The sequence below is a fragment of the Muscardinus avellanarius genome (assembly GCF_963383645.1).
Source record: "Muscardinus avellanarius genome assembly, chromosome: 6".
In the NCBI taxonomy this organism is placed as follows: Eukaryota; Metazoa; Chordata; class Mammalia; order Rodentia; family Gliridae; genus Muscardinus; species Muscardinus avellanarius.
In genome coordinates, this window is record NC_137791.1 from 46,940,344 (window position 1) to 46,960,087 (window position 19,744).

The window sequence follows — 19,744 nt, forward strand, 5'->3', positions numbered from 1 at the left end:
GTTTTCTGAATGTCTTTCTCTCCCTTGCAAGACTTTCACATGCATCGTGACATTTTTCTTCTGTTATTTTTTAAGGCAGACATTACCATTTAATCTTTTTTATTATAGTAAAATATTCATAACATAAAATTTACCATTTTAACTTCTTTAAATTTACAGATATTTGTTGTGTGGTGATCAGCACTATCTATCTCTATAACATTTAATCGTCTCAACTAACACTCCACACCCATCAAAGAGTATTTTCCATTTCCTGTTCTCCAGTCCCTGGTAACCTCTCCTGCTTTCTGTCTTTGAATTTGATTGTTTTAAGTACTTCATTACAATGTCATTTTTTTAAGTGAAAAACCTGAGATTCTAAACATGAACCTAGATTTTTAGTTATTTATCATGGTTGATGGTCTAAGGTAAATATATTTTATGAAAATTTGGCAGTATATCTTTTTAAAAAAAATTATAACAGATAAGATAATTTTGACAATCTGTTTCAGAATTGAGGAGCAGTAGTCTTTTGGGAATAGAGGAAAAGAAAAAACAATTCTACCAACTGTATAGTGAAATAAATATATTCCAAATATATCTTTTAATTTAGTGACTGTCAGTTATTTACCTAAGACTTGAGGCTTTGGTCACCATTGTTCCCCTTCTTGTGCTCTGGATGCCCTTTTATCCCACGGGTGCTGACAGCTGCCTTTTTTTTTTTTTTTTTTTTTTTTTTTGGTACTGAGAATTGAACTACGGGCCAGACCCCAGTCCTATTTTTTATTCTTTATTTTGAAACAGTCTCTCTAAGTTGTGGAGGGCCTCACTACTAAGTAACTGAGATTGGCTATGGACCTTTGGTCTTCATGTCTCAGTCTCCCAAGTACTGGAATTACAAGTGTGTGCCACCATGGTTGGCTCACCGTTTGTTTTTCCATCCTTATTATGATCTATTCTCTGACATTAGTGAAACTTTTGACCCCATCTTTTGAATCCACTTCCACACATACCTTTAGGATTAATTCCTACAGGACTAATTCCTACAGCCGTGGCCTGCCATTCCTCTTCTGTTTTCCTACAACAGTGTTGGCCAAATGGTCCTTGAACACTGGAGCCACTTAAGAGCACTGGTTGAAAATTAAGAGTCCAGTCCCTATCCTCTGTCTACTAACTCAGAATCTGTTTCATGGGGCCTGGATACTCTGTGTGCCTAGTAGGAATTTCAGGTACATTCTCAACATGAAGTTTGAGAATCACTGCCCACATGTCAGGTGGACATTTCAGGACTCAAGGCCTTATACTTTGTAATGACTTTTTTTATAAACCCCAAACAGTTGTTTCTATGGGAAAAGTATATTCTGAATCCAGACAAGTTAAAAAGTCATATAACATAGTTTATATGTTAGAAATTATCTGATTTGTGTTTATTTAAGGATTTAAGAGTTAGGAAAGAAGGCTGATATCTTCTTGTTCTTTCCTCAAAGTAAATAATAAATTTTATTTATCTTTCTTCTTTATGTATTAAAAAATACAAAGTAAAAATGGAGAGAAAGAAAAGGACCGAAGGAGAAGTTAAATGTCTTGGTCACATATACCACTTTCCTGTCTAATTTGTATTCCTTTTTATCTTTTTGATAAATTTTCTGATAAATCTGGCAGGCCATTGTTAGTTTGTAATTAATACTAATCTTAGGGAGACCAGGCTAACACTGGCTTTAAAAATGACGGGCCAAATGCATTTTAGCCACGGAGAAGCAAGGCAGGCTTGAGTAAGCTCTCAGTGATGCGCTGGACTGTGGCTTTGAGGCTTTGAATTCAGACCCATTCTTCATCTATTTTTCTTTTGGCCTAATTCAAGGCTCTGAGTGGTCTGGGTAGGTGTCACTGTACAAAAGGATTGTCACCCACATGGCCCTCTCTGTCATCTCTGAGTATTCATTCACACACACTTGTTCTCTCATAGCCAGGCTTTCAGGAATGAATAAATTATATGAACATCTGCCATTTACTTTGGTTTTTCTTTTTAACAGCTTCTTCAGACATATTTAAACAGGTGCAGGGGTACCTCATGAAAGAGCATAGAAAATGAACCCTAATAGCAGGGCTGTATATAAGGTTGCTAAGATAGGTGTGAGGCATACTTCTAAGGAATAATTGTTAAGATCCAGTCTTGCTTTGTTTACCTCCTTATGGGTTTGCAGTTTTGCCATTTGTAACATTTAGTCTTGTCTAGAAAGTCATGATAAAAGCCATCATTACTTTTGTGGCTCAATATATATTTACGTTTAATTGTGCAAATGACATTCTTTGAATTAACAGCACTCGTGTTTCACTAAGAAACCCCAGGGTATTGAGTAGCAATGCTTTAAGCCAACTCTGGCTGCATATTAAATTGCTTGGAAAGCTTTTCAAAATAAGCAGTGCCCTAGCTCCACCCCAGACTAAGTGAATTTAAATAGATGGGTAGTAAGGCTGAGGCATCTTTTCTTTCTTAATTGGTTAAAGCTCACCAGGTGATTTTGATGTGTGGCATGATTGACAATAAGTACATTAAATTACTCAAATGATCTATGGTGAAGAACTAGTATTTGTGGTTTATTTTTATCTATTGTGAACTGATAACTTTTAAAAAAAATTGTCTAAATGAGTGATTAGAAAAGTATAATTCAAGTTCCAATTTTTTATTATTTCATTCAACAGACATAAAAATCACTGTCGACTTGCTACAAATGTCTTTAAATGAGCCAATATGGTCCTGGTTCAAGGCCACCCTTGGAATAGCACTGTTTTAAACCGTTGCTCCTCCATGATCAAGGGTTCCTTCCCAATATCAAAATGGCATGCAGATCAGTCTGCCTTTAACTCTTAACAATTTCTCATTGCAAGGCAAACTATGGGACTTTTTTTTTTTTTTTTTTGTAGTCTGCTTTTGTTCTACAAAGTTCAGAAGTAAGAAGCCATGGTCCTTTTGTAACTCTAGGGAATCTGAAGTCACTAGCCATGCCAGCTGAGTTTAGAAAGGCATGTCTCTTTGTGAACTTTATAACTGCCTGTATGATATTCTTTATTTTACATTATGATTGTAACTTGAATGTAAATATTTTGTAATTTTCAAATATTTGACTTCATAATTTTCTTTTAAATTATATAATTGATCTTATTGAGAGTCTTGAGGTGAGTGGGACAAAGATAGTTACACTTAACTTCCCGCAACATGAAAACGAACCTAAATTCATTTATGCATATGTGAGGGAGCTGGTCCCTCCTGCGTTAGCTGGAAAATGAAAATGGCCGTACATTTCCTGACTCCATCCGAGTGCAGTCAGTACACTGGAGAGGTTCCTCCAGATGCGTAGTAGCCCTTCACACTGTGCAGCAATCAAATGACACGAATGCTTAAATTCTGCTGCGTTTAGACGACTTCTCTAATTTTTAGAAGAAATGTAGGCATAGGTAGATGTACGATTCAGACACTAAACATTTTTTGTGTGATAAGAACTTATAGCATTCTTTTAACTGCTATAATTATAATTGTCCTTTAGCATAAGGTTCTCCAAGTGAAAAAATAAAAGGTAATTTTTAAATTCTTTCTCTTTCTATGTCTTTTTTAACTACAGAATTTATTTAATATGGTTGTAGAAGTACCTCGATGGACAAATGCTAAAATGGAGGTATGGGTATATTTCATTAATGGAAAATCACAATGCTAACTTAATGATATAAAAACATTGTTTCTAGCAATTTGGCATAGTATTTTGCATTGGAAATGATTGACAGATTTCTTTCTGATGAAAACAAATATTGCTGTGAACTTAGACTTTAATTTCAAAAAGAAATATATTAAAAACTGAGTATACATTTTTTACACTTTTGATACATTGTAATTATACATCATACTGAGGTATAAAGTAATAGGAGTGTACATGCACACAGCACTTGGTCGTTTCCTTCCAGACCCCACACCCCTCTCTCCTCTTCCCCATATATATTGTTGAGATTGGTATGGATAATTTCATATACTTGCATAACATAATTTAAACTGTTACTTCCATTACATCTTTTTTTTTTTTTTTTTTTTTTTTGCGGGTCTGGGGATGGAACCCAGGGGCATTTGACCTCTGAGCTACACCCCCTGCCCTATTTTTTATTCTTTATTTTGAAACCAGGTCTCACTGAGCTGCAGAGGGCCTCACTAAGTGGCTGAGGCTGTCCGTGAACCGCGATCCTCCGGTCTCAGCCTCCCAAATGCTGGGATTACAAGCATGCGCCACCACACCCGGCTCCTTCTTCACATCTTTATCACCCCTCCTCCTTCCCCTAAGCCCCCTCCATTGCTCCACCAGAGTCTTATTTGAGGTCTCTTTTCTTTCCACATTTCTCTCTACCTTCCACATCCAAGAGAAAACATACAACTATTTACTTTCTGAGACTGACTAATCTCACTTAGCATGATATTCTCATTTTCCTGCATATGACACAATTTTCTTCTTTATGACTGAGTAAAATTCCCTTTTGTGTATATACTACAATTCTGTGATCCATTCTTCTGTTGATGGACACTAGGCTGGTTCCATAATTTGACTATTGTGAATTGTGCTGCTGTAAACATGGATATGCATGTATTGCTATAATATTGTGACTTCATTTCCTTTGGGAAGGTACCAGGAGTGATATAGCTGAGTGATATGCTGGTTCCATTCCTAGTCTTCTGAAAACCTCCACCCTGATCTCCACAGCAGCTGTACTATTTTGCTGTACCACCAACAGCGTATAAGACTTCCTATTTCCCCACCTCCTCTCCAACATTTATTATTCTTGTAGTCTTGGAAACTGCCATTCTAGGAGCTTTTGTAATCTCACAGTAGTTTTGACATACATTTCTCTGATTGCTTATGATGTCGAACACTTTTTTCACGTTTATTAACCATTTGTATTTCTTCTTTGAAAAGTGTTTATTCAGTTCAGTTGCCCATCTTTTTAAATTTGATATTTTTAGTATGAAATTCTTTAAGCTTTGTATATTCTAGATATTAGTCTTCTATAAGAGGAGTAGCTGACAAGTATTTTCCCATTCTATCAGTTCTCTCTTTGTACTTATGAATAAATTTAATCAAGGAGGTAAAAAACCTTTACAATAAAAATTATAAAACACTAAAGAAGGAAATTGAAGATTATCTTAGAAGATATAAAGACCTCCTGTGCTCTTGAATAGACAGAATAAATATAATCCAAAAGGCCATTCTACCAAAAATCATCTACAGACTCAGTGCAGTCCCTAATAAAATACTAATGTAATTTTTTACAAATCTAGAGAAATCAGACCTAAAATTCATGTGGAAAAACAGAAGGTCCAGAATAGCCAAAGCAGTTCTCAGCAATAAGAACCCTGCTGGAGGCATTACAATACCTGACTTCAAATTATACTACAGAGCTATAGTAATAAAAACAGCATAATGGATACATAAATCAGTGGAACCAAATAGAAGCTTAAGAAACAAATTCTCATATTTTAGCCATTTAATTTTTGACAGAGGTGCTAAAAGCATATGTTGGAGTAATGGAGTTGGGAGAACTGGTTATCCATTTGTGAAAGAATTAAACCCCAACCTCTCACCTTGTACAAGTGTCAACTCAAGATGGATCAAAGACCTAAAAATTGAACCAGAAATGTCAAAATTACTAGAAGAGGGCATAGGAGCAACACTCCAACATAAAGATACTGGTAGAAACTTCCTCAATAAAACCCTGAAAGCTCAGAAAATTAAAATGAGAATTAATTAATGAGATGGCATTAAATTAAAATTATTGTAGCAAAGGAAACCACTGAATTTAAAGAGAGAGCCTGAGTATGCATTTTTAAAAAGAATGATTTTCAATTTGCATGTCTAGTTTGTTGTATGCATATTTATTTTTCTTTGCCCTTTCTTTGACAAGATGGCAAATATTCAAATATTTTAAAGGTTTATGTAACAGATGTTGAGGTGTATTTAGTTCATAGACACAAGTGAAGTGTTTAAGGTTGATAGCAATTTTAATTTCTGAGAACTTAATTTTCTTTTAGATTTTACTCTGCTTAGAATGAAAATATTTCCCTGACTAACTTCATTTATGAACAGTATCTAAAAGCACCTATTCCTCTAGTTAGCCTTCTTAAAAATTATTTTAATTTTAATCTTTTCCATGAAACATGAATCTATCAAGAACATTTCTTTTGTTTTTTCATTGTTATATTGTCCTCTCTTCAGTTAGGTAAGATCCCTTATGGTTCTGAGTCAAATTTAATTTGTAGCCCTTAGTTTGTGTAGTTAATTAAGCCTTCTACATATGAGTAGGGGTATGATGACAAATATTATTTTAAGTATTTAAGTTAAGCATTCTTATTTGATGTATGATTTTCAGAATTTATATTTGGGAAATTACCTATTATTTTACCAGTTCCTGGTAATATTTTTGTTAACATTTTAATAGGAGAATGTATAGATATTAGATCCTTCTTTTGGACTAGTTTTGAGTATAATATTTCATCACTCTTTTTGTTCTCTGCTCAGCTAGGTAGGGGACCAGAGGTCTGTGGGATTCTTCCTAATTACCACAGTGTTTCTTCATTCAAACATGGCTTCATCTATTTTTAAATTTTGTAACAGATTGTTTTTATTTTGTAAACAGATTTTTTTTCTTTCTGAATGACCATGTGAGTGTGTGTGTGTGTGTGTGTGTGTGTGTGTGTGTGTGTGTTAGACCTATTTTATATTCTATTTGGAAACAGGGTCTAACTAAGTAGCTGAGGCTGGCTTCAAACCTGTGCTATTCTCCTGTCTCCGCCTCCCCAGTACTAGGATTACAAGCGTGCACCACCATGCCCAGTGTGAATACATTTGATAGAAAAGTAACTTTGAAATAGAATCATATGTGAGACTCAGGTTTTTTTTATGATTTTATTCTCTTTTTCTTTTTTTCTTTCTTTCTTTCTTTCTTTCTTTCTTTCTTTCTTTCTTTCTTTCTTTCTTTCTTTCTTTCTTTTTTTTTTTTTGGTGGTACTGGGGTTCCTGGAAACCCTTCTACCTCCAGGCTACACTCCCAGACCTACAGACCTATTATATACTTATACTTTTTTATTTGGAAACAGTCTCTTAAGCCAGCGCGGCTGGCTTCGAGCCTGCGCAATCCTGTCTCCGCCTCCCAAGCGCGGGGATTACAAGCATGTGCCACTACGCCCAGCAAGATTTTAGAAAAATATTATAGGTGGACAATTTAGATTTTATATACTTACAGAGTAAAAAACAATATTATGATTTATTAATATAATATGGAGAAATTAAAAATTAAATAAATCTGTGTTACCTCGAATACTTTTTTTTTTTGTGGTGAGGGCAGTTGGATTTATTCTTTCGGCAATTTTTCAATATACAGCACATTATTAGCTATTTTCACTACTTAATGTGGTAGATATTTAAAAAAATCTTAGGCCTTATATCTGAGATTTTGCATCCTTTGACCATCATCTCCCTATCACCCCGGTAGCCTACTTTTCCAACCGTCATTCCACTTTCTGTTTATGTGATGTTTTGATACATGTATCCATTGTGCAATGTTTAAAATATACCTGCTCAAACATTTTTTCTGTATAGTGTAACTTTCACTATAGCTTTATGATTTGCACAGCCCATCATTGTTTTCTGTAGTCATACTGTGCAATACACACCAGAACCTCCTACTTACATCTGACTATATCTTAGTACCATGCTCCTGTCCTTCCCTCCCCTGTATTCTCTCCAGTCTCTGGCAAGCACTATTCTACTCTCAAGTTCTGTGAGATCAACTTTCTTAGATTTTACATGTGTAACATCAAGTGGTATTTGTCTTTCTGTGCTGGCCTATTCAGTTAATTTAAAGGTCTCCAGTTCCATTCATGTTGTTGTAAATAGTAAGCTTTGTTATGTTTTATGGCTGAATAGTATTCCATTGTGTATATGTACCTCATTTACTTTATTAGTTCATCAGCTGATGGATACTTAAGTTGTTTCCACTTTTCGGCTGTAGTAGACATGAACATACAAGAGGCTTCTTTGCCATTCTGATTTAATTTCCTTTGGCTATATATCCAGGAATGGAATTGCCTAATCATGTGATAGTTCTATTTTTAGTTTTGTAGTTCTATTTTTAGTTGTTTTTTTGTGTGAACCTTTCTAGTAATTTACATGCTCACCAATAGTGTGCAAGAATTATTTTTTCCTACATCCTCACCAGTACTTTTTTTTTTTTTTCTTGTGATACTGGAGGTGGAACACAGGGGCAGTCTACCTCAGAGCTATACCCAGGCCCTATTTTTTTTTTTTTTATTGTAAAACAGGTTCTCATTAAGTTGCTAAGGCCTTGCTAAATTGCGGAGGCTGGCTGCAAACCTAGTATCCTCTCTCAGCCTCCAAGTACTGAAGTTATAAGTATGCGCTATCACACTCAGCCTGTCTTTGTGATCAGAGTCATTCTTATTGATGATTTTCATTTTGATTTGCATTTCCTTAATGCTTAGCAACGTTGAGTTATTATTCACATACCTGTTGGCCATTCGTGTATTTTCTTTTGAGAAATGCCTGTTTAGGTATATTTTTCAACCAGTTTCATTTTTCAACTAGGTTGTTTGTGTCTTTGCTATGGAGTTTTTGAAGTTCCTAATACATTCTTGCTATCATTCCCTTGTCAGATGTATAGTTAGCAAATATTTTCTATCACTTCTCAAGTTAATTTTTTCACTCTGTTGATTGTTTCCTTTGATGTATGGGAGCTTTTAAATATTATTATAATTGTATTTAATTGTGATATGGGGATCAAGTCCAAACACCAAGATCAACATGTTGTTTTCTCCCTGTGCTTTCTTGTAGTAATTTTTTTTAATTTTTTATTGGTGCAATGTATTCATACATCATAATGGTATAAAAAAATACTTTTGTAGACATACCTGCACATATCACCCAGTTAGCCCCTACCCGATCCCCACCCCGTTCCATCCCCATCCCTCCTTCCCATGCTTGGCTTAGTGGTTGACATCTAGTTTTATAGCAATTTATCCAATATTAACGATGATAATCTCACATAACAGTTTCATTTGTCTGATACCAAGCTTTTGATGACTAAAAGATAACATTTCAATATTTCTTTTTGCTTTCTTTCTTACCAGAGAATATTTTTTTCTTTTTTCTTTTTTTTTTAGGTGAAACTATCATACATTTATTTATTTATTTTTCAGAAAAAATCTATCCTGATATGGAATATGGGCTCTAGATACCCAAAACAATCTTGAAGAAGAACAAAGCTAGAAGATATATATTTTCTGATTTCAAATCATATAAATCTACAATAATTGAAACAGTGTAGTACTGTTCTAAAGGCAGATATATAAACCATTGGAGTTAAATAAAAGCCTAGAGAGAAATTCTTCCATATATTGTCAAGTTATTTTTGACAAGGTTTCCACAAACATTTGGTGGTGGAAATAATAATCTTTTAACTAAATATTGTTGAAAAATAATAATTACATGAAAAAGAATAAAATTGGACCCTTACCTAACACATATACAAATATTAACTCAAAATAGATAAAAGACCTAAATATAAATCTTAATACTATAAACTTTTAGAAGAAAGTCTGGGTCATAAAACCTCACAACACTGAAATTGGCAGTGATTTCTTGGGTATGATTTCAATGGCACAGGCAACAAAAGGGTAAATAAACTCTCTAAAAAATAAGAAAATATTGTATATCCAAAGACAATGTAAACAGAGTTAAAAGTTACTGATAGAATGGGATAAAATATTTCCAAATGCTATATCTGAAGGTATATTAATATTCCAAATAGAAATCCTAAAAATTAGCAACAATAAAAGCAAACAATACAATTTAGAGATAGGTAAAAGACTAACATAAATGATGAATCTCCACAGATAACCAATCTTAGTTGTCTGTTGGATGGAAAATCTTGTTTCTCTGGTTCTGGTGTGTGTTACATATTTCTTCTTTGTAGTTAATCTCTTTGAGTATTTTCTTTAGCGCTGGTTTTGAAGACATAAATTCCTTCAGTTTCTGTTTGTCATGGAAGCTTCTTATTTTTCCATCTAATTTGATAGAAAGTTTTGCTGGATAGGAAATTTTTGGCTGGAAGTTGTTTTCTTTCAGAGTTTGGAATATGTTACTCCAAGCCCTTCTGGCTCTCATGACTTGGTTTGGGAAGTCTGGAGTGATTCTAATTGGATTGCCTCTGAATGTCATGTGGCCCCTTGTTTTTGTTGCCTTTAAGATTCTCTGCTTGGCTTTCACATTGGTCATTTTGACAATTATGTGGCGTGGGGATCCTCTTCTCTGATCTTGTCTAAAGGGAGTTCTATAAGTTTCCTGGACCTGTGTATCGACCTCTTGCTCTATGTTTGGAAAATTTTCTGCTATTACTTCCTTGAAGAGATTGTTGATCCCTTTGGTTTCACCTTCCTTTCCCTCCTCTATTCCAATTATTCTTAGGTTAGCTCTCTTAAAATGGGCCCATATTTCTTCAATGTCAGATTCCTGCTGTCGGATATTTTTTTCTAAATTAGAAACTGTGTGTTCATTTTTGGAGTGATCATCTTCTAAGAGCGAGATTCTGTTCTCCATGTGGTCTAATCGGTTGTTTGTGCTTTGAATTGAGACCTTTACCTCATTAATTGCATCCATTATCTCTCTTTGGCTCTCTCTGAGTTCTTTTCGAAGCATCTCTATTATTTCAACAGTTATTTTCCTGATTTGATCTTCTAGAAATCTCTGATTTTCTGTTTTATCGGGTTCTGATGTTGTGGGGTTGTGGGCATTCATTGCTCCAGTATTATTCCTCTTTCCCATGATTTCGGAAGTTTGTGCCTTCTCTGGGTTCTTCCCTGGGTCACTACGACTTCACTTAAGGTGCTCTGGGTCTCGAGTCTGTGGTACCTCATTCACCACTACTCCTTTACTGAGTTGTATCACAGAGTCTCAGACCCTGGGAGTCAATTGAGGCTGCTTTTAACCATGGGGGTGCCAGGTTGGGCGTTCTCCTATGGTGTCATATCTCTGCCACCACCACTCCCCCACTGGGTCATGTCCCTGGGAGTACAGTACTGGGATTTCTCCTCTACAGGCCACAATTTTACTCACTGTTGTTGAGTGTGCAGATGAAGCTGTCGTGGACTTGGTGAATTTGCTGCTGCTGCCGCTGGTGGCAATATGGCACCGCTGCCATGCCCTTGGCCATGAGGCTGGTGTATTTCTTTTCTGTTTTTGAGCTCCGCTCTGAGTCCCTGCAGGGTGTGCTGAGCCAAGCCTCTGGGAGCTTTAGATGCTCTCTGTGCCTAGAAATCTGCCGAATTCCTCCCGGCTGCTTCACAGCGGTTCACCTCGGCTCACTGTCCACTGTTCCTCTCTGAAGCCTGGTGGGCTGTTGAGTGCATTGGTCTGGTGCCGTCCGGTGAATTTGCCGCTGCCACCAGCAGTGATGTGCTGCTGCCGCGTCCTCGGGTGTGAGGCCGGCTTATCTCCTCTATGGTTCTGAGCTCCATTATGAGTTCCCCTCCTCTCTGGAGCCTGGTGCTGCAAGGGAAAATGGCACCTGCCGCTTTGTGCCTCGGCTCCGGCTGCAGCACTGCGGTCTGATTTCTGGTGTCTCGTTTTTCCAGCCCTCTTTTTCTCTGTCCCTTGAAATTACATTTTTTTGTTTCTCTGCTAATGGTGTTTTCTGGCTATGAAAGGCGCTGACTTTGTGGTAATAGAGATTGGTTGTTAGCGGGGCTCATAAGCCCCGCTTTTCTCCGTCGCCATCTTCCCGGAAGTCTCTTCTTGTAGTAATTTGAGTTTCTGATCTCATATTTAAGTCTGTAATCTGTGTGCGTGTGTGTGCGTGCGTGTGTGTGTGTGTGTGTGTGTGTGCATGGGTGTGTGGTCATTTTGGGAGTTGAACCCAGGGACATTATACCACCAAGTTTCACCCCCACCCCCAGCTTTATGTTTTATTTTGATTCAGGGTCTGCTAAGTTTCCAAGGGTCGCACTGCACTGTGGAAGTTGGTCTTGAACCTGCAATCCTCCTGTTGCAGCCTCCCAAGCACTTGGATTACATGTTAATTTTTGTGCATTTGTGAGGTATAAGGGTCCAATTTTATTCCTCTAAATGTGGATATTTAGTTTTCTCAACCCCATTCATTGAAGAGACTATCTTTTTCCCATTGTACATTATTGGCATCTTCATTGAACATCAGTTGACTGACCAAATATACATGAGTTCACTTCTCAGCTCTCTTGTTCTATTTCACTGGTCTGTATGTCCGAATTTTTGTTTGTACCATGCTGTTCTTTTCCTTTAGCTTTATAGTATAGTATGAAACCAAGTAGTATGATGCCTCCACGTTTGTTCTTTGTACTTATAATTGCCTTCTTTATTAAGGGATATTTTGTGGTCCCAGGTTGTTTTTTCTGTTTTTTTTTTTTTTTTAACAATGACTTTGGAATTTTGATAAGGATTACATTGAACCCATTTAAACACTTCAAGTAGTGTGGACAATTTAACATTATTCTTCCAATCCATGAATATGGAATATTTTTCCATTTATTTATGTCTCCTTTAATTTCTCTCATCAAGATTTTATAGTTTTTAGTGTGTAGGACTTGTCTTCATTGATTAAATTTATTCCTAAGTATTTTAGGAGTTTTTGTTGTTGATATTGTAAATACTAAATTATTCTTGATTTATTTTGTGGATATTTCTCTTTTAGTGTATAGAAATGCTATTGGGTTTTGTGTGCTGATTTTGTATCTTGGCAGCTTTGCTCTTTTTATTCATTCTAACAGTTTTTTTTGGTGTCCTTTAGGTTTTTCTATATGTGATTGTATTATCAGCAAATAGTGATCAGTTTACCTCTTCTATTTTTTTTTTTCCTTTTTTGTGGTACTGGGGATGAACCCAGGAGCATTCTGCCTCCAAGCTATACCCCCAGCCCTATTTTTTATTTCGTATTTTGAAACAGGGTCTTGCTAAGTTGCGTAGGGCCTCACTAAGTAGCTGAGGCTGTCTGCAAACCGCAAATCTCCAGTCTCAGACTCCCAAGTACTGGGATTACAAGCATGCACTACCATGCCTGGCTACCTCTTCATTTTTTATTTGGGGACCTTGTAAATTTTTTCTCTTGCCTAGCAAGGACTTTCAGCATTTTGTTGTATAAAAGTAGTGAAAGTGAGCATCCCTGAATTGGTTTAGATTTTACAGAAGAGGATTTTGACCTTACCATTGAAATATGCTGAAAATCTTTTAGTTAACTTTATTGTTTGTTAACAAAAGGTCCAAGATTAGTAACAAAAGCAAACTGGTTAATCTTTATTCTCTTGCCATTTCAATCATATGGAATGTGTAAATAATACAGTATTTAAATATATAATTGTTTCTTTTACAGATAGTTTTTCTTTTACAGTATTATAAATTAATAACAAAAGCTGGTTTAAAGTACCTTTGATTATTAAGTTAAAATATGAATATTTAGTCTGAAAATGGCAGTTTTAAAAATACTATTGGATGTAGAATTAATCTTTTTACTTTCTCTCTCTTTCCTTCCCCTGTGATCTGCTTAGATTGCCACTGAGGAGCCATTGAATCCCATTAAACAAGATCTAAAGCACGGCAAGCTACGCTATACGGCGAATATCTTCCCTCACAAGGGTTATATATGGAATTATGGGGCCCTCCCTCAGGTAACATTTTTGTTATAATGGTAAAACTTTCCTGTCTTCTGAAAAAATTGCCTTGTAAATCCTGTGAACTACTTGAATTTAAATTGGTTCTGAGGATGTGTCAGTTTGAGAGATTTCTAAATTTAAGTTTTTAATGTGAAGTTTTATTGTATCAATAAATTTTTTTCAAACCATATATATATATATATATATATATATATTTATTCAAGTTAGAGTTATTCATGTAGAATGTTCACATTTGACATTTTGAGCCCATTTCTTTTTCTAGGCTTGGCTATTAATAGTATCTGAAAAACTTTTAAGCAAAGCTTTATCTGTAGTCTTTTCCTTAATTATGCTTTTGTAATATATCATTACAATAAGATGGATTTCATTTTAGGCTCTGACAGATGAATCTTTTAAGCTATTAACTTTTTTCAGAATTAATTGTGAATTGATAACTTTTATTTGTATTAGTCACTGTTGTGAGTTTATACTTTTTAACTGAAAACATAGAAAGCACGGTATAAGTAATGGGAAGAGCATTCCTCTGGGAGGGTTTATTTACTCTTTTTTCTTTTCCTCCTTTCTTGCCCTCTTTTGTTTTTCTTGCCCCTGTTAAGCACAAACTTTTCCATATTATTTAGTGAGTAAAACTCAATATGCCATATACAAAGTCTTTATTTGGGGGCATAGATAAGCATTTACTTTTATGTTTATAAAACCAATTGGATCATCTGTCTGAAGACTTTGTTTTTTATTTATTTTAATTTTATGTGTGAAATCCAAGGATGCTATTGGAAAAATATCTGAGAAAAGGGGCATCTGGCTTTATCCAATCTAGCAAAACAGCTGGCCATGTAAAATAAACATTCATAAGAAAAGAAAAAAGAAAATTGTTCTCTAAAGAGTCAGGCTGCCTTTGAGGCAGTTAGACCACCCAGTTGGCTACATTCTTGGCTAAAACGGGCTCTTTTAAAATGATGTACTAAGAATGAGAATGTCTGTTGAAACCATGAAAGCAGGTTTTCTAACTCCTCAGGTTCCTAAAGAGACATTCTGTTTGACCCAGTAGTGCACAGTTACAAATACTCTGTAAAGCGTAGGGGATCCTGAGAGGAGAGGATATATGCATGAGGGAAAGGCCAAAGCAGCCGTTGCATTAGAGACGGAACAACTAGGGGATAAACTAAAGTTTGTGTTTTTGTTCCTTCCTCTAAACAATTAAGAGTTATGTACTGGACAATGTATTAGGCATTAGGTGTCCAGAGACAGATGAGATGGAGATTTAAGATCAAGATGGTGTATTAAGTGACTAGTTGAGAATGGATGCGGGGACAGAGTACCTCCTAGTCATGCAACCTTGGGCAAGCTTCTTTGTCTTCTTCCCACTTTCTTCATTTGTCAAATGGAGGACAAAATACCTGCTTTATATGGTTGTGTTGAGGTAAATGAGTTTGTTGTATTAGAATACTGTGTAATGGGTGGTAATCAGTTATTGCTATTACTCTTAAAACTAGGACTTTTATTATCTTCTTATCTATCAACTTAGGTGGCATGATGGATAGTACTAACGCTAATTCTGTTATTTTATTGTGGAAAAATAATAAAACAAACCTACCAAGGAGAAGGGAAGGGGTAAGAGATGAAAGCAAGAACAAACGAAGCTTCTCTGGTTTTCTCTGCTAAAATGTGGACTCTGGATGTCTGTGATCTTAGCCTGTCAGATCAAGTAGTTCTTGTATTAAAGGAAGTCAAGCCTCAGGAAATGAGGGGCAAGTAGACTGGATATTTATTTATTTATTTATTTATTTATTTATTTATTTATTTTCGGGTCTGGGGATGGAACCCAGGGGCATTTGACCTCCGAGCTACACCCCCTGCCCTATTTTTTTTCTTTATTTTGAAACCGGGTCTCACTGAGTTGCAGAGGGCCTCACTAAGTAACTGAGGCTGTCCGCAAACCACAATCCTCCAGGTCTCAGCCTCCCGAATGCTGGGATTACAAGCGTGTGGCACCACGCCCGGCTTAGACTGGACATATAGAAAAAGAGCAACCCAACTAGAACAGCAGTCGGAAGAACCTGAGATAGAAGTGGGCCCCAGGTATTTGAGCATCAAAAGGGTGGCTTTATAGCTAGGATGAGAGCCAGCCCTATTTACCTTTTTGGTCTCGTCCCCATCTATCCTCGTCCTCCCTTTTTCCTTCCTCCCATCCCCTTGCTCCCCTGCTAGCACTCCAGTATTCTCAGTCCTTCACAGCTACAGTGCCCTCTGTGAAACACTTTTTCCTAGATAGGCACATAGCTCACTCCCTGAAGGGTTTGTTCACAAGTTGCCTTCTTCATGATGCCTGCCAAACTTTCTTTAAAATCTTTAACTCTACTTAAGACCTCTTTTTTTGTTATTATTTCATGCTTTACTATTTTTCCTTTCTATGATACCTACCAATTTGTAACTTTCTCTCTAATTTAGCTATTTATTTATTTGTTTGTTTGTTTGTTTGTTTTATTTTTTGTGTTACTGGGGTTCCTGGAAGCCCTTCTACCTCCGGGCCACACTCCCAGACCTATTTTATATTTTTTAATTTGGAAACTGGGTCTCTTAAGCCAGCGAGGCTGGCTCTGAACCAACCCGATCCTGTCTCCGCCTTCCAAGTGCGGGGATTACAAGCGTGCGCCACCAGGCCCGGCTAATTTAGCTATTTATTATGCTCGTCAGTTTCTTCTAGCTGGAATGAAAATTTCATGAGGGTAGGGATTCTGTTTTGTTGATGAGTTTATCCCAAATGCCCAGTTGAGTGCCTGGCACTGGGTTGGTGATCAGTTAATATTTGTGGTAATAATAAATTAATGAAAGCATTGTGTATGTGCTTGCTTCATAGGCATATGTGGGTATTGGATTTTGTTGTTCCCCTGCAATTTGCCTTGCAGTAGCAGGAAATTTGTTGAGAGCAGTTACCAGGCCAACTGCTTGAAAGAACATTTAGGCAGCAAAATGCTGCTTAAGTAGAAATTTCCCACTTAGCTTGTAACTCATCAGTTTGTTGTCTTTACTTCAGACTTAAGCTTTAGATTCTTAACTGTAATAACTTTTCCCACATAGTACTTTCCTCAGTTTGAATTTGGCCTAAAAATCATCTTTGTCTTCCTCTAATTTGCTTATGTTGCCCAATTATAAGAGGTTATTCCAGTGTTATATCTCTCTTAGTGAATGTAGAATATTTGTCTGAATAATATTAAAGGACTAAAACTCACTTTAAATTCAAGATTTCTTCAATCTTAATGTAACATTGATGTGTTTGTTACTTTGATTCATTGACTCTAAATAGTATATAGTATCATTTTTAGCTTTGAGAGGCTGAGATGGAATCTTTGTAGGCCTGTTCATGCATCTATGTGATCATTCACCTACCCCACCAGGTTACTGTAATACATGAGATGATCAAAACAGAGCCGTTAGCACCATGGTGAGTTCTCAGTGATGTTGGCGTAGGGATGCCGCTGTTGGCTTAAGGATGCCGCTGGATGCCCTGTTGTAAACAGACTGGTAAAGACTCTTGCTCCAGCTTGAAGCTGGAGAAAGGCAAGTGGTGGTTGAATAACTCTTACTTCTTTTGACTTGGTGATGGGAATAATCTTGGCTACTCAGGAAGGAATTCTCAAGACCTACCTAAATATATGGCTTTATGCAATCAGTGATTTTCAAAGAGATCTAAGGACCAGAGCATGGTAATTATAAGCATATTGGTTAATATTTATAGATTATAAAGTAGTGAACTCAGACGCCTGCATGAGGATGGGTAAGATTTGCTTTAGGCTAAATCAGTAATGTATGTATTCTGATTTGTCCATTTTCATAGATTTATAATCATAGCATTATGTATTTTCCTATTAATAGGTGTTAGTTTTTTGTTATGCCTTTCTTGGATCCATGCTAATATTTTTCTCTATACATAGAAATGCATTCTTATACATATGCTTAGGAGTCATACTGTGAGTTATATACCTATTTTATTTTTTTGAAGATTTAAAGGAGTTTATTAAAAAGATAGAGATACAGAAGATAGATACAGCCTCATGTTAGGGTAACGAGGGGGTAGTTCGAGCGAATTCACCCTATATACCTATTTTATTTTACAGTATATAGGGTTCCAAGTGCTCTACATCCTAATTACTATTTAAGATTATCAAATTTTTTATATTTTTGAAATAGTATTGCATTGTAGTTTTAATTTGTACTTCTCTAATCAGTATTTTCTCATAAATTTATAAATCACTTGTGTTTTTTTCCTCTGGATTACCTGTTCATGTCTTAATCCCATTTTAGTTGGGTAGTCCATTTTTTATTTAGTTGTAGAAGTTAGTTCTAAATTCTTGATGCTTAATCTTGATCAGTTTTCTGAAGGAAATACTAAGATTTTGAACTTTCTCTTGATATTTCTTCTCCAGAAACTTCTCATTGTTACTTTGCCTAGTTATACACCTAGACCTCTATAAGAGGGCAAGCTCAAGGTTTTAAATTGTCAAGAATTCTTCTCTTGTTTAAATTATATTTTCAAGTTAATTTTCTTTTGTGTGTGTGGTACTGGGGATAGAACCCAAGGGCATTTTACCTCTGAGCTATACCCCCAGCCTTATTTTTTATTCTTAATTATGAAACAGGATCTCACTGAGTTGCAAAGGGCCTCACTAAAGTAGCTGAGGCTGTCTGTGAACTGTGATCCTCCTGTCTCAGCCTCCCAAGTGCTAGGATTACAAGTGTGTACCACCACACACGGCTTTTAAATTTGAGGTCATTTAGTGTATATCTCTTGTTGTAATAAGACAAAAGCCTGTAGGTGTGAAGTATTAAAGACGAGGTGGCATTTTTGCTGGTACAGGAAATCATGAAACAAAAATGACTTTAAAGTGAACAACGTTATATAATTTAAAAATTTTGCACTTGTATACTTATTCCTTAACAGCAGAAACTGAAATGATACATAATATTGAAAGTGGAGTTCTGAGGAGAATGCAGACCAACCAATCAACAAATAGAAACTCCAACCTAAATCAGTTGTATTCAAGTAACAGGAAAATGGTTTTATCTTAATTTAAAGAAGGACTTTCTTAAAACTGATCAAAATGAGCTAAATCAGTTTATAAGTTTGTAAGCTTCCTATTCCCTGGCCGTATTCATGCAGAGTATGAATGAGTACTAACAATCATGGAGTGTTAGGTCTCGATCTATCTAAAGATCATCTTATTTTTGCCATGTTTCCTATAGCTGAAGAAGCTGAGGTCTGGGTGTCTGAGGTAGGGATAGAATCTAGTCATAGGTTCCTAAAGTGGGCAATGCCACCCTTCCCCGGTGGTGGTGGGGTCACTGGAACAAAATATAGATACATAAAAGAATGAAAATTTGTCACTGCCTCTTTAAAAGAAGAGCTTTTAAAAGAAGGTGGGTTTCCAGAGGAGCACTTAGTAATTTTTTATTTTTCCCGGAAAGGGACTGGTAAGCCAGTTAAGTTTGGAAACCTCTGATGTCTTTCTTCAGGCCACTGTGATTTCTAGCTTTTCATGTTTGATCTCTGTGGGTGTAGGAATAGGGCCAACGGGGACTCAAAAGGATTCCTGCAATAGGAAATAGGAACCTCTTGACTGTTTTCTGATCTAGGTTATCCAGTTTTGATTATACTTTGATCCCATGTTGGTTTCTCTAGCACATTAAGGTCATTGGTATAAGTCAGACATGGTGGTACACACCTCTAATCTCAGAACTTGGGAGACTGAGACAGGAAGAGCACAGGTGCAAAGAAAGCGTCAGCAATTTAGGGAGACCCTTTTTCAAAATAAAAAAGGTCTGGGTGTATAGCTCAGTGATAGAACACCTCTGCTTCAATCCCCACTGCAATGTACACACACACAAAACAAACAGAAAACAACCCACTGTTCTGCATTGAATGAGATACTCTCCAAAGTATTGACTATTCCTAGCCCACAGTACGTATTCGATAAATATAAACATTGCTCACGATGTACTTAAGAGATTTGAGAGAATCAA

At 36.2% G+C, this 19,744-nt stretch overlaps 1 protein-coding gene across 1 annotated transcript in view; it reads left to right on the forward strand.

The window, feature by feature from the left end:
• The window catches only part of PPA2 (inorganic pyrophosphatase 2), a gene marked incomplete at its 3' end in the record, with an annotated part of 106,548 nt that overhangs the window by 28,287 nt on the left and 58,517 nt on the right, over positions 1-19,744 (forward strand). Inside the window, exons 4-5 of the mRNA XM_080697324.1 lie at positions 3,600-3,653; positions 13,601-13,720. Of these exons, the coding sequence (XP_080553450.1) occupies positions 3,600-3,653; positions 13,601-13,720 (174 nt within the window). The remainder of the gene's footprint in view (positions 1-3,599; positions 3,654-13,600; positions 13,721-19,744) is intronic.